The sequence below is a fragment of the Salmo salar genome, chromosome 26, assembly GCF_965601325.2.
Source record: "Salmo salar chromosome 26, fSalSal1, whole genome shotgun sequence".
Lineage (NCBI taxonomy): Eukaryota > Metazoa > Chordata > Actinopteri > Salmoniformes > Salmonidae > Salmo > Salmo salar.
Window position 1 is genome coordinate 22,395,730 of NC_138316.1, and position 13,859 is coordinate 22,409,588.

Below are 13,859 nucleotides of genomic sequence, written 5' to 3' on the forward strand. Positions count from 1 at the left end.
ACAGTACTGAAAATGATTTACTCTAGTAGAGGGACGGGGCAGAGAGAGAGACGGCACTATACCCATTTGCCTTTGGAAATGTGGATACAGATGTAAGATCTTAATTTGATCACCCTGTTGCAGGAGAACTTCCCTGCAATGTAGGAATTATAAAACTTTTAGTGTATTTGAGGTTTGAAAAGGCTTCTGAAGTTTGTAATTTCCACTTTGAAATTTCAGACTTGATTTTCCATTACGAAAACTGTATTAACCCCAACAAAAAGGTCAATTTATTATAATCCACATAATAATTCACATTTCCTTTTGCTGCAGGATTATTTTCCTGCTGTAGCTAATTGGCTCAAATTAATATCTTACAACAGTACATCACTCTCAAACATACAGTACCTTTCAAAAGTTTGGACACACCTACTCATTACTCATCCCATCTGGTTTGCGCTTAGTGGGACTATCATTTGTTTTTCAACAGGACAATGACCCAACACAGCTCCAGGCTGTGTACGTGCTATTTGACATAGAAAGAGAGTGATGGAGTGCTACATCAGATGATCTGGTCTCCACAAATCACCCGACGTCAATCCAATTGAGATGGTTTGGGATGAGTTGGACCGCAGAGTGAAGGAAAAGCAGCCAACAAGTGCTCAGTATATGTGTGAACTCCTTCAAGACTGTTGGAAAAGCATTCCAGGTGAAGCTGGTTGAGAGAATGCCAAGAATGTGCAAAGCTGTCATCAAGGCAAAGGGTGGCTACTTTGAAAAATCTAAAATGTAACACTTTCTGGGTTACTGCATGATTCCATGTGTTATTTTATAGTTTTGATCATCTTCACTACTATTCTACAATGTAGAAAATAGTAAAAATAAAGAACAACCCTTGTATGAGTAGGTGTGTCCATACTTTTGACTAGTACTGTAGGTGCAGGAGACAAACCATGGATGGATGGACACACGTGTTTGGTCTGATGCGAGTGTGTCAAATCAAATCAAATCGTATTTGTCACATGCTTCGTAAAAAACAGGTGTAGACTAACAGTGATATGCTTATTTCCCAACAGAAAAATATAACAATACTAGAAAAATTATGGATTAAAAACGAGAAATAAATACACAATGAGTAACGATATCTTTGCTATATTCACAGCGTATCAGTACCAAGCCATTGTGCAGGGGTACGAGGTAATTGAGGTAGATACAGTATATACATATAGGTAGGGGTAAAGTTACTAGGCAACAGGATAAATAATAAGCAGTAGCAGCAGAGTATGTGAGTCAAAACCGTTAATGCAAAAGGGTGTCAATGCAGATAGTCCGGATAGCCATTTGGGTAACTATTTATGAGTCTTATGGTTTGGGGGTAGAAGCTTTTAAGGGTCCTGTTGGTTCCAGATTTTGCACCGGTACTGATTGCCATGCTGTAGCAGTGAGAACAGTCTATGACTTGGGTGGCTGGTCTTCGAGAATTTTTAGGGCCTTCCTCTGACACCATCTGGTATACAGGTCCTGGATGGCAGGGAGTTCAGCCTCAGTGATGTACTGGACTATACGCACTACCCTTTGTAGTGCCCTGCGGTCGGATTTTGAGGATCTGAGGGCCCATGCAAAATATTTTCAGCCTCTTGAGGGTGCCTTCTTTACAACTGTGTTGGTGTGTGTGGACCATGTTAATTTCTTAGTGATGTGGACACCGAGGAACTTAAAGCTCTCAAACCGCTCCCCTACAGCCCCGTCGATGTGGATTAGGGTGTGCTCAGCCCTCCATTTCCTGTAGTCCACAATCAGCTCCTTTGTCTTGCTGACGTTGAGGGAGAGGTTGTTCTCCTGGCACCACACCACCAGGTCACTGACCTCCTCCCTATAGGCAGTCTCATCGTCTGTGATCAGGCTATCACCACCATGTCATCAGCAAACTTAAAAATGGTGTTGGAGTCGTGTGTGGCCATGCAGTTGTGGGTGAACAGGGAGTACAGGAGGGGTGTAAGCACGCACCCCTGAGGGGCCCCGTGGTGAAGGTCAGTGTGTTAGATGTGTTGTTACCTACCCTCACTACCTCGGGGCGCACGTCAGAAAGTCCAGGATCCAGTTGCTGAGGGAGGTGTTCAGTCCCAGGGTCCTGAGCTTAGTGATGAGCTTGGAGGGCACTATGGTGTTGAATGGAATGAACAGCATTCTCACATAGATTGAAGTTGCCAGGGATAATAGAATGGTGCCAGAGGAGATTGCTGACGTTTTTACGGGCTCCTAACCAAGTGTGCTATTTTGTGTGTTTTTTCGCATTGTTTGTAACTTATTTTGTACATAATGTTACTGCCACCGTTTCTTATGACCGAAAAGAGCTTCTAGACATCAGACTTTAATGCAGGTCGGGGTGCCTTGTGAGAATTCGTCAGTGAGTGGGTAATAGTGGTGGTATGGAATAGTGGTATATAGGTAGAGGGTTAGTTGGTGGTGCAATTTTTTCCTTTTTGTATAAAAAATGTAATGCGATTGACCACACACAACACATGCACAAACTAAATGTGCGAATGCCATGATACCAAAGAAGAAGAAGAAAGCGAGGTAGTTAAATGCAAGGAGTAGCTTTAATGCTTCTATAGGAAGTGTTCAAATAAAACGAGTTTTCTTCAAATGAAGATGTTTATAACAGATGAAGCTATTGTCAGAGAGTTTTGCTTTTTAACGTTACCTATTATGGTTTGTAAGCTAATGGGTGATTAATTAGAACAAAAAAAGACCATACTTTTGGGGATTTTCACAAAATGTAATCCATAGAAGGGTCCTTTGGAGGAAGGATTGTTGACATATATTTGACAATTGTATTTTAAAGCATAATTGAGGAATAAATAATTGAAGTTGGAACATTTGTGAAATTGGCTGCATTTACACAGGAAGCCCAATTCTGATATTTTTTCCACTAATTGGTCTTTTGACATATCACATCAGATCTTTTCACATATCTTTTTAAGAGCTGATATGATTGGTTAAAATAGCAATTAGAGGAAAAAAAACATATTGGGATGCCTGTGTAACCGCAGTCATTTTGGCCTTGCCCAGGCCTCCTTTAAGACCATAATGTTTCATCTGTAGGTCCTACAAAGCAAAAATGTTAGTCATAAGAAGCTTTACCGCTTGCGCTGTAATATGAGTAGTATTTTGACTTCAATAAAAAAAAAAAAAAAAAAATCAATTAATTTAGGAATATAGTCAAATAAAAACAAATATTGAAAATATTTTTATTTATTTATGTCTGTCTGTAATAGAGCCCTTTTGTGGGGGAAAACTGATTGGCTGGGCCTGGCTCCCGTGGGTGGGCGGGCCTATGAGTGATTTCCTTATATTTTACTAACCATTTCCATTTATTATTGGTTTTTCAACTTCTAACGGAAGGAAGATTAATCAAAGAGTCCAAACTCATGTCATCATCAGATCCCTCTTTCTCTTCCGCAGCAGGAGCAACGCCAGCTGCAGCAGACCCAGCAGTAGCAGGAGCTGCCACAGCACCACCTGCTGGCACGGAGGAGACTTTCGAGACCATAGTTCATAACTTAATTTCCATTCAATCCATTGACAATCTTGTCTAGGCGATCATCTTCGGCCTCGATTCCCACACTTCCCAAAATGGTATTGATATCCTTGGAGGAGGGGCTGGTGTTGCCACCGAGCACAGGCAGGAGGTAAGCGGAAACGTAACGCATTTTTAAGTCTAAACAGACACGAAACGTCGGTCACGCTGAATTTTCCGGAAGAGAAAGAGCCCTTATATGAACTGTAACTCACCAAAATCTTTGACATCGTTGCGTTTATATTTTTGTTCGTATAATAGACCCTCCCTTTACTTGCATCATTGCACGTCCTGCAAACCACCTGCAGAGGGCGATCATTTTGAATCCATTATCACATTTTCGCTGCTTACAAATTGGATCATAACTCTAAAAGTAGCTGAGATCCCACCCTGGAACTTTGATACGCCCGTAGAATATATTATGTTCAACAATATATTGACACAAATTTGGCATTTTCTATATTCATGATTATATATTTTCAATATTCATAAATTAATGTAATCATTTTTTAAATCAACATAGTACTCATAATTACTGAGGTAAAACTTAATATGACACAAATTGTTGCTTTGCAGCACCTACATATTAAACATTATGGAGCTTTAAAAGGAGGCCTGGGTAAGGCCAAAATGTTACAAATATTCCAACATATTTCTAAACACACATTGCGAAGTCGACGATATAGCTAAAGTTCAAACATTTGTCATGTTGATTAAAAAAGTGAAATATCTTAGCTCCCATCATCATGCCAATGAAAACCTAATCTGTTAGAATTATTTTAGTTAGAATTTACATTGAAAACTGAATTTACTATAGTCCATAGAATACCTTGAGAAGAAGAGGCGAAGCGAGAGGGTTAGCTATCTCTCGACAAAATCTCTGCAAAATAAAGCCAATGCGTTTCTATAGGCTATGGGTTTGACTCGCATTATCAGGGCGGATACATGAGCATATCGTCATTATATACAGCATTCTGATATACTTCAATCAGTCCATGGGTGAATCTCAAATTATATTTTCTTGATTCCTCACATCCTCTCTCCATGCCTCTTTCTCAAAAACAATTACATTTGATGAGAAGAAAAGACATGAGGAACCATGAAAAAAGAATTCAGCTACATCTAATATAGCGGTTTCCGTAGTGTAGTGGTTATCACGTTCGCCTCACACGCGAAAGGTCCCCGGTTCGAAACCGGGCGGAAACATATATTTTTTTGCTTTAATGCATATCGGTACACAAAAGTGATTTAATTTCTTCGGCCAACGTTACATTAAATGATCATCTAAAACATAGTGAAAATGCAATCTTGAGAGATATTACAAAAGTGGCCAAACGAAAAGATATGTTACAGAGCAATCTCGCGAGATATTCACCAACGTTGCCATGACGATACTTTGTTGTCGTTTGAGCTATCACAGATGGATGTGTTTAGCTAGGCAGCGTGCTAGCTGTTTACTTTTTCAAAGATAGTCAATTTTCAGCTATATCTGTGCGTGGTAGCAGTATTTCAGAATGGTAAGTACGTGTATTATCTTTTCAACAATATAATAAAGCATTACAGTTAGACTCACTGCAGTGTGGTAACGTTAGCGTCTACTAGTACTGTAATGTTCATCTAGCTTCATGAATACATGCAATGTCTGCATTGTAGCTAGCTAACATCCACGCAATGGTAAAGGAAGCTTAGAATTAACTTCACCGCGGAGTGGAGCCGAGACCAGTCGGTGGTTGTATTTGATTACGTTTTATTGAACAAGTATGTATTTCAGCAAACAAAGAAAGGCACGAAACTTCTGAGGAAAAACAAAGGTGGGCATTTCATTTTTGAACTAACGTTACTGTTAACGTTATTGACCTTGGGCGAATCGATGTAACGTTAGCTAGCTAGGAGTTTAATCCGCGACCTTTTATCTAGCTCGGTAGTTAGAAGTAACATTTTTAGATTTCGTTGCATTACAGCCACCCAAAAAGAAGGCTGCAGCCAAGTCTGTCAAAGGGAAGACGCCGACAGTAGTAGATGGCCTTTCCACGGAGGAGATGTCGAAGGAGCAGGTAGGTGTTATTTCATGCACCTCTACACATTAGTTACACTCTGATGCTCCATTACTAGGTCAGTGATAGCTAACTGTGCAAACATACATCGTGCAAACAAGTACTGTACTAGCTACTGAGCAACTATAGCGAATCAAATGTTATTTGTCACATGCGCCGAATACAACAGGTGTACAGTGAAACGCTTACTTACAAGCCCTTAACCAACAATGCAGTTTAAGAAAGAGATAAGCAAGAGATAAGAATAACAAATAATTAATGAGCAGCAGTAAATAACAATAGCGGAGCTATATACAGGGGGTACCGGTACAGAGTCAATGTGTCAATGTGCTGGGGCACCGGTGTCGAGGTAATTGAGGTAATATGTACATGTAGGTAGAGTTATTAAAGTGACTATGCATAGATAATAACAGAGTGTAGCAGCAGCGTAGAGGGGGTGGGAGGGGCAATGCAAATAATATAGGTAGCCATTTGATTAGCTGTTTAGGGGTCTTATGGCTTGGGGGTAGAATCTGTTTAGAAGCCTCTTGGACCTAGATTTGGCGCTCCAGTACCACTTGCCGTGCGGTAGCAGTGAGAACAGTCTATGGCTATGGTGGCTGGAGTCTGACAATTTTTAGGGCCTTCCTCTGACACCGCTTGGTGTAGAGGTCCTGGATATCAGGAAGCTTGGCCCCGGTGGTGTACTGGGCCGTACGCACTACCCTCTGTAGTGGCTTGTGGTCGGAGGCTGAGCAGTTGCCATGCCAGGCAGTGATGCAACCCGTCGGGATGCTCTCGATGGTGCAGCTGTAGAAAGTTTTGAGGATCTGAGGACCCATGCCAAATCTTTTCAGTCTCCTGCGGGGGAATAGGTTTTGTCGTGCCCCCTTCACAACTGTCGTGGTGTGCTTGGATCATGTTAGTTTGTTGGTGATGTGGACGCCAAGGAACTTGAAGCTCTCAACCTACTCCACTACAGCCCCGTTGATGAGAATGGGGGCGTGCTCAGTCCTCCTTTTCCTGTAGTCCACAATCATCTCTTTTGTCTTGATCACGTTGAGGGAGAGGTTGCTGTCCTTGCACCACACGGTCAGGTCTCTGACCTCCTTCCTATAGGCTGTCTCATCGTTGTCGGTGATGAGTCCTACCACTGTTGTCATTAGCAAACTTAATGATGGTGTTGGAGTCGTGCCTGGCTGTGCAGTCATGAGTGAACAGGAAGTACAGGAGGGAACTGAGCACGCACCCCTGAGTGGCCCCCGTGTTGAAGATCAGCGTGGTGGATGTGTTGTTACCTACCCTTACCACCTGGGGGCGGCCCATCAGGATGTCCAGGATCCAGTTGCAGAGGGAGGTGTTTAGTCCCAGGATCCTTAGCTTAGTGATGAGCTTTGAGGGCACTATGGTGTTGAACGATGAGCTGTAGTCAATGAATAGCATTCTCACATAGGTGTTCCTTTTGTCCAGGTGGGAAAGGGCAGTGTGGAGTGCAATAGAGATTCCATCATCTGTGGATCTGTTGGTGTGGTATGCAAATTGGAGTTGGTCTAGGGTTTCTGGGATGATGGTGTTGATGTGAGCCATGACCAATCTTTCAAAGCCTTTCATGGCTACAGATGTGAGTGCTACAGGTCGGTAGTCATTTAGGCAGGTTACCTTAGTGTTCTTGGGCACAGGGACTATGGTGGTCTGCTTGAAACATGTCAGACAGGGAGAGGTTGAAAATGTCAGTGAAGACACTTGCCAGTTGGTCAGTGCATGCTTGGAGTACACGTCCTGGAAATCCATCAGGCCCTGCGGCCTTGTGAATGTTGACCTGTTTAAAGGTCTTACTCACATCGGCTGCGGAGAACGTGATCACACATCCAAAACAGCTGATGCTCTCATGCATGTTTCAGTGTTACTTGCCTCGAAGCGAGCATAGAAGTGATTTAGCTTGTCTTGTAGGCTTGTGTCACTGGGCAGTTCGCGGCTGTGCTTCCCTTTGTAGTCTGTAATAGTTTGCAAGCCCTGCCACATCCAACGAGTGTCGGAGCCGGTGTTGTACGATTCGATCTTAGTCCTGTATTGACGCGTTGCCTGTTTGATGGTTCGTCGGAGGGTATAGCAGGATTTCTTATAAGCTTCTGGGTTAGAGTCCTGCTCCTTGAAAGCGGCAGCTCTACCCTTTAGCTCAGTGCGAATGTTGCTTGTAATCCATGGCTTCTGGTTGGGGTATGTACGTACAGTCACTGTGGGGACGACGTCCTCAATGCACTTATTGATAAAGCCAGTGACTGATGTGGTGTACTCCTCAATGCCATCGGAAGAATCCCGGAACATATTCCAGTCTGTGCGAGCAAAACAGTCCTGTAGTTTAGCATCTGCTTCATCTGACCACTTTTTTATAGACAGAGTCACTGGTGCTTCCTGCTTTCATTTTTGCTTGTAAGCAGGAATCAGGAGGATAGAGTTATAGCCAGATTTGCCAAATGGAGGACGATGGAGAGCTTTGTACGCGTTTCTGTGTGTGGAGTAAAGGTGGTCTAGAATTTTGTTCCCTCTGGTTGCACATTGAACATGCTGATAGAAATGAGGTAAAACTCATTTAAGTTTCCCTGCATTAAAGTCCCCGGCCACTAGGAGTGCTGCCTGTGGATGAGCGTTTTCCTGTTTGCTTAAGGCGGAATACAGCTCATTGAGTCCGGTTTTAGTGCCAGCATCGGTCTGTGGTGGTATGTAGACAGCTACGAAAAATACAGATGAAAACTCTCTAGGTAGATAGTGTGGTCTACAGCTTATCATTAGATACTCTACCTCAGGTGAGCAAAACCTTGAGACTTCCTTTGATATCGTGCACAAGCTATTGTTTACATATATGCATAGGCCCCCGCCCTGTGTCTTACCAGAGGCTGCTGTTTTGTCCTGTCGATAGAGTGTATCAAATAAACAATTTGCTTGATAATCCATGGGTTATGCTGCATAGCATATATTTATCTGAATCTACATGATGATGATCTCTGTGTCAGCTGGAGGAGCACATTGTGCGGCTGCGGGAGGAGCTGGACAGGGAGAGGGAGGAGAGGAACTACTTCCAGCTGGAGAGGGACAAGATCCACACCTTCTGGGAGATCACCAAGAGACACCTGGACGAGAGGAAGGCAGACCTGAGAAACAGAGACCGGGAGATGGAAGAGGCTGAAGAGCGCCACCAAGTAGAGATCAAGGTATAACACACACACATCTACACACGCATACAGTAGCAGACACACAAACAGTGTTTAACCACATTATAATAGTTATCAGGGTCCTTACTGTTACTGTTCTGTTCCTCAGGTGTACAAGCAGAAAGTGAAGCATCTGCTGTATGAGCACCAGAACAGCATCTCAGAGCTGAAGGGAGAGGGCGTGGTCTCTAACAAGCTGATGCAGAAAGAGCACGCCGAGCTGGAGAACGAGCTCTGCAAGGGCATGCGCACCCTCAAAGTGGACTTTAAGGAGCAGGAGCTCTCCAACGAGAACCTCGTCAAGGGCCTCAAACTGGTGCATGGCGTCCTCGCTCTCTCTGTCAATATGAGCTTCTCACCACCCAGATCAATGTTCTGCCTTTTTATCACGTTTGCTTTCCACACACGTCTATGGTGACATTGCATTGATTGTCAATTCTTTACATTTCTGTTTCAACAGAAAAACGACCAGGAAATTACCAAAACGAGAAATGACTTTGAGAGACAAGTGCGAGGTGATTATAGCTGGGCCTGTGTTGCCGTTAAACTGTACTCACATGCGTACATATACTCAAAATATGAACCATAGCCATCTCTCTCTGTCTATTGCCATTTGACTGACCTGCTGAGTAGAAATTGAGGCCAAGTATGAGAAGAAGATGCAGATGCTGCGTCAGGAGCAGGACCTGAGGAGGAAGACAGAGATCCACGAGATCGAGGAGAGGAAGAACAGCCAGATCAACACGCTGATGAAGAACCACGAGAAGGCTTTCAGCGACATCAAGAACTACTACAACGACATCACCCTCAACAACCTGGCCCTCATCAACTCACTCAAGGTTAGCAATACCACAACAATATCAGCTAATAACCAAGGTATTTGTTCTGCTCAATAACAATAACCTAGGCCCAATCAACTGACTGAGGATTAGAAATTCCTCAACGTACAGTATCGTCAAACCTAACCTAGGCCTCATCAACTCACAACTCACTTGTGTATTACAAGACGATAACAGAGAGGTGTATGATTACTGATAGGTCCTGATCTTTAGCAGAAGGGTTCACTGTGTGGTGTGCCTGACAGACAGTGGCCAGGGTTTAGAGCCCTGGAGGGCAAACTGTTTGTTACACTGACACATCAATCCAATACAAGCTAGTAACCAGTTGTTTACATGGTCTGTGTGTGTCTGTCAGGAACAAATGGAGGAGATGAAGAGGAAGGAGGAGCGTCTGGAGAAGGACATGGCAGAGGTGCTGCTGCAGAACAAGCGCCTGACGGAGCCCCTGCAGAGGGCCAAGGAGGAGGTGGCCGAGCTGCAGAAACAACTGGCCAACTACGAGAAGGACAAGACCTCACTGGCGGTGGGTTACACACACAAACACAGAATAGAATACATGATATCTGGTTATATGGTAATTATACAGAAGATTTATAGCAAAAAATGACAATGTAGCAGTATGACAGATATGCATAACACATATTCATATAGCAACATGCAAAAGTAAAATTCTCTCAAATGTTCTATGATGAATGGTTTGTGTTGGGTGTATCTGAGAGTGAATATAAATGTAGTAGGGTACTTGGTGAAAGTAAACAGGAGTGATGGTGCCTGTCTTGACAGGGGGCCAAAGCACATCTGAAGGTCGCAGACAAGGAGATGAAAGACCTGAAGTGGGAACACGAAGTGCTGGAACAGAGGTTTAGTAAGGTGAGAAGCTACAATTACACACACACACACACACGTCCAAGCGTGCACACACACACGCACACAAACTCTGGTTTGTTATGACAAAGGCTTTTGTCCTCACATGTTGCATAAATTGTTGTCACTTGATTCAATCAAATCAAATGTTATTTGTCACATGCGCCAAATGCAACAGGTGTAGTAGACCTTACAGTGAAACGCTTACTTACAAGCCCTTAACAAACAATGCTTTAAGAGGTTAAGAAAAAAAAACAAGTTAAGTAAAAAAAATAGATAAATATTAAATAAAAGTAACAAATAATTAAACAGCAGCAGTAAAATAACAAGCGAGGCTATATACAAGGGTACTGGTACAGATTCAATGTGCGGGGGCACCGGTTAGTTGAGGAAATTGAGGTAATTTGTACATGTAGATAGAGTTAAAGTGACTATGCATAGATAATAAACAGAGAGTAACAGCAGCGTAAAAGAGTGGTCTGGGTAGCACTTTGATTAGCTGTTCAGCAGTTTTATGGCTTGGGGGTAGAAGCTGTTAAGAAGCCTTTTGGACCTCAACTTGGCGCTCCGGTACCACTTGCCGTGCAGTAGCAGAGAGAACAGTCTATGACTAAGGTCTTTGACAATTTTTAGGGCCTTCCTCTGACACCGCCTGATATAGAGGTCCTGGATGGCAGGAAGCTTGGACCCAGTGATGTACTGGGCCGTACGCACTACCCTCTGTAGTGCCTTGCGGTCAGAGGCCGAGCAGTTGCCATACCAGGCAGTGATGCAACCAATCAGGATGCTCTCGATGGTGCAGCATTAGAACATTTTGAGGATCTGAGGACCCATGCCAAACAACAGAAAGTTTAGCCTTTTCAAAGTTCAAGGATGAGTCCTTCTGCCGTTTTACCCTGTGTATGGGTCTTGTTCTGAGACCACAGCACAAACTAACTACACAGACCATTTATTAGGTTGACTATAACGTCCTAGTAACTGGACACTTTTCACCCATACAATGGCTACTATTGAAGGACAGTCCCTTGGCCTCTGTTATGCACTCACACACCCAAAAAATTGAACAGAATTGAATCAAATGTAATTCTATCAAATTGATACATGCTTATCTGTGTTTCTAAATGAGCTGAGCCAATCCTTTTGTCTGTGTGGTGCAGGTCCAGGTGGAGCGTGATGACCTGTATAAGAAGTTCACCCAGGCCATCCAGGAGGTGCAGCAGAAGAGTGGCTTTAAGAACCTCCTGTTGGAGAGGAAACTGGGGGCTCTGACCAACACCCTGGAGAAGAAGGAGGCTCAGCTCAACGAGGTGCTGTCTGCCTCCAACTTGGACCACACCGCCCTCAGCGTGGTCACACGCAAACTGGAGGTATGCTACCCTCCCTGTGCTACCTAACCCTAGCTTCAAGTCCACATCCTGGTTCAGCCCTAACTCTCAACCACAACCCTAACTGTAGCTTTATGACCACATCCTGGTTCAACCCTAACTCAACCACAACCCTAACTGTAGCTTTATGACCACATCCTGGTTCAACCCTAACTCTCAACCACAACCCTAACTGTAGCTTTATGACCACATCCTGGTTCAACCCTAACTCTCAACCACAACCCTAACTGTAGCTTTATGACCACATCCTGGTTCAACCCTAACTCTCAACCACAACCCTAACTGTAGCTTTATGACCACATCCTGGTTCAACCCTAACTCTCAACCACAACCCTAACTGTAGCTTTATGACCACATCCTGGTTCAGCCCTAACTCTCAACCACAACCCTAACTGTAGCTTTATGACCACATCCTGGTTCAACCCTAACTCTCAACCACAACCCTAACTGTAGCTTTATGACCACATCCTGGTTCAACCCTAACTCTCAACCACAACCCTAACTGTAGCTTTATGACCACATCCTGGTTCAGCCCTAACTCTCAACCACAACCCTAACTGTAGCTTTATGACCACATCCTGGTTCAACCCTAACTGTAGCTTTATGACCACATCCTGGTTCAACCCTAACTCTCAACCACAACCCTAACTGTAGCTTTATGACCACATCCTGGTTCAGCCCTAACTCTCAACCACAACCCTAACTGTAGCTTTATGACCACATCCTGGTTCAACCCTAACTCTCAACCACAACCCTAACTGTAGCTTTATGACCACATCCTGGTTCAACCCTAACTCTCAACCACAACCCTAACTGTAGCTTTATGACCACATCCTGGTTCAACCCTAACTCTCAACCACAACCCTAACTGTAGCTTTATGACCACATCCTGGTTCAACCCTGACCACAACCTTAACCCTAACCACCCTGACTACACAGCTCCATCATACCAAAGAAGCTACACTAGTACCCTACTCTCTTGTGTTGAGCTAACAGTAGAGTTGTGAAAACAACTAGCACCACACCTCATCAGTCCTGCTTTGTGGTGGATACTGGATACAAGCCAAGTTGTCATTTAAGATTAAAACAGAGAAGTGTTCTTAACAGAAAAATGTGATCTTCATTCCATTGTGCGACTATGTTTGCTGTTGCTAAGTCCTTGCTATCAGGTTTCTCTACTCTACTGTCCTAGAAGCTGATTATCAAGTGGCTTTAACCACATCAAATTGCAAACCTTGCCTGTGAGCGTAGTTACTGGAGGAAGCTTACGGTAGACTATTCTGCAGCCAAACAACTCTATTTGTTTTTTCCTTGCAGGAAGTTTTGGACTCCAAGAACATTGCGATCAAAGACTTGCAGTATGAGTTGGCGCGGGTTTGTAAGGTGAGGATGTTGGCTGAATACATTGCCTTTTGGTTCTGAACCCTATTTAGTTTTGTACATTAAGCGGAAAACAACAGTATTATAACTATGTAATAGAATAACTAACCAATCCAAAATCAATACATTCTCATCTTAATAGGCAAAAGTGATAATAGTGTCTGTCAATATACTGTTACTCTCAATAAAAATGTTAACATCTCTGTCTGATGGGCAGGCCCATAATGACCTGCTGAAAACCTACGAGGCCAAGCTGCAGGCCTTTGGGATCCCTATGGAGGAGCTGGGCTTCAAGCCCCTGGAGAGTAGTGTGGCTGGACACTCCCTGGGCCAGGGCCCTGCAGGCCTGGTGTCTGCCCCCACATGAGAGGCCCCCAGGCTGGGCTCAGAGACACAAATACTCCCCTCATCCACACAGACTATCACTTACTGCAGTGCTAATGTGACTCTTCTTTCTATCTCACTCTCTCTTTATTGTAACGTTTGATAGAAATACTACTGAAGATCAACAGCAACTCTGTTTGCAAAGATGAACTTGTCTTTTTCCACTACACTGTAAACATTTCCAAATAAACATATTTTTAAAAGTA

General features: G+C 43.6%; 1 protein-coding gene and 1 non-coding gene across 2 annotated transcripts; both read left to right on the plus strand.

Moving 5' to 3' along the window:
- The first annotated feature begins 4,692 nt into the window (after positions 1-4,692).
- On the plus strand, positions 4,693-4,765 carry trnav-cac (transfer RNA valine (anticodon CAC)). The gene has a single exon. It is a non-coding gene; the product is annotated as a tRNA-Val (tRNA).
- Positions 4,766-4,945: 180 nt separating this feature from the next.
- Positions 4,946-13,859, plus strand: drc4 (dynein regulatory complex subunit 4). The gene is made up of 11 exons (XM_014175729.3): positions 4,946-5,076; positions 5,521-5,613; positions 8,604-8,801; positions 8,911-9,117; positions 9,262-9,316; positions 9,435-9,640; positions 9,996-10,163; positions 10,424-10,510; positions 11,662-11,871; positions 13,207-13,272; positions 13,487-13,859. The coding sequence occupies exons 1-11, from the start codon at positions 5,074-5,076 to the stop codon at positions 13,634-13,636; spliced, it is 1,443 nt and encodes a 480-aa protein (XP_014031204.1). The 5' UTR covers positions 4,946-5,073; the 3' UTR covers positions 13,637-13,859.

What these genes read in the sequence shown, in the direction of transcription:
- drc4 (XM_014175729.3), top strand. An exon ending in AGGACAAGACCTCACTGGCG is followed by an intron (nt 10,164 to 10,423) that starts GTGGGTTACACA and finishes CTGTCTTGACAG; the next exon opens with GGGGCCAAAGCACATCTGAA. An exon ending in AGTTGGCGCGGGTTTGTAAG is followed by an intron (nt 13,273 to 13,486) that starts GTGAGGATGTTG and finishes TCTGATGGGCAG; the next exon opens with GCCCATAATGACCTGCTGAA.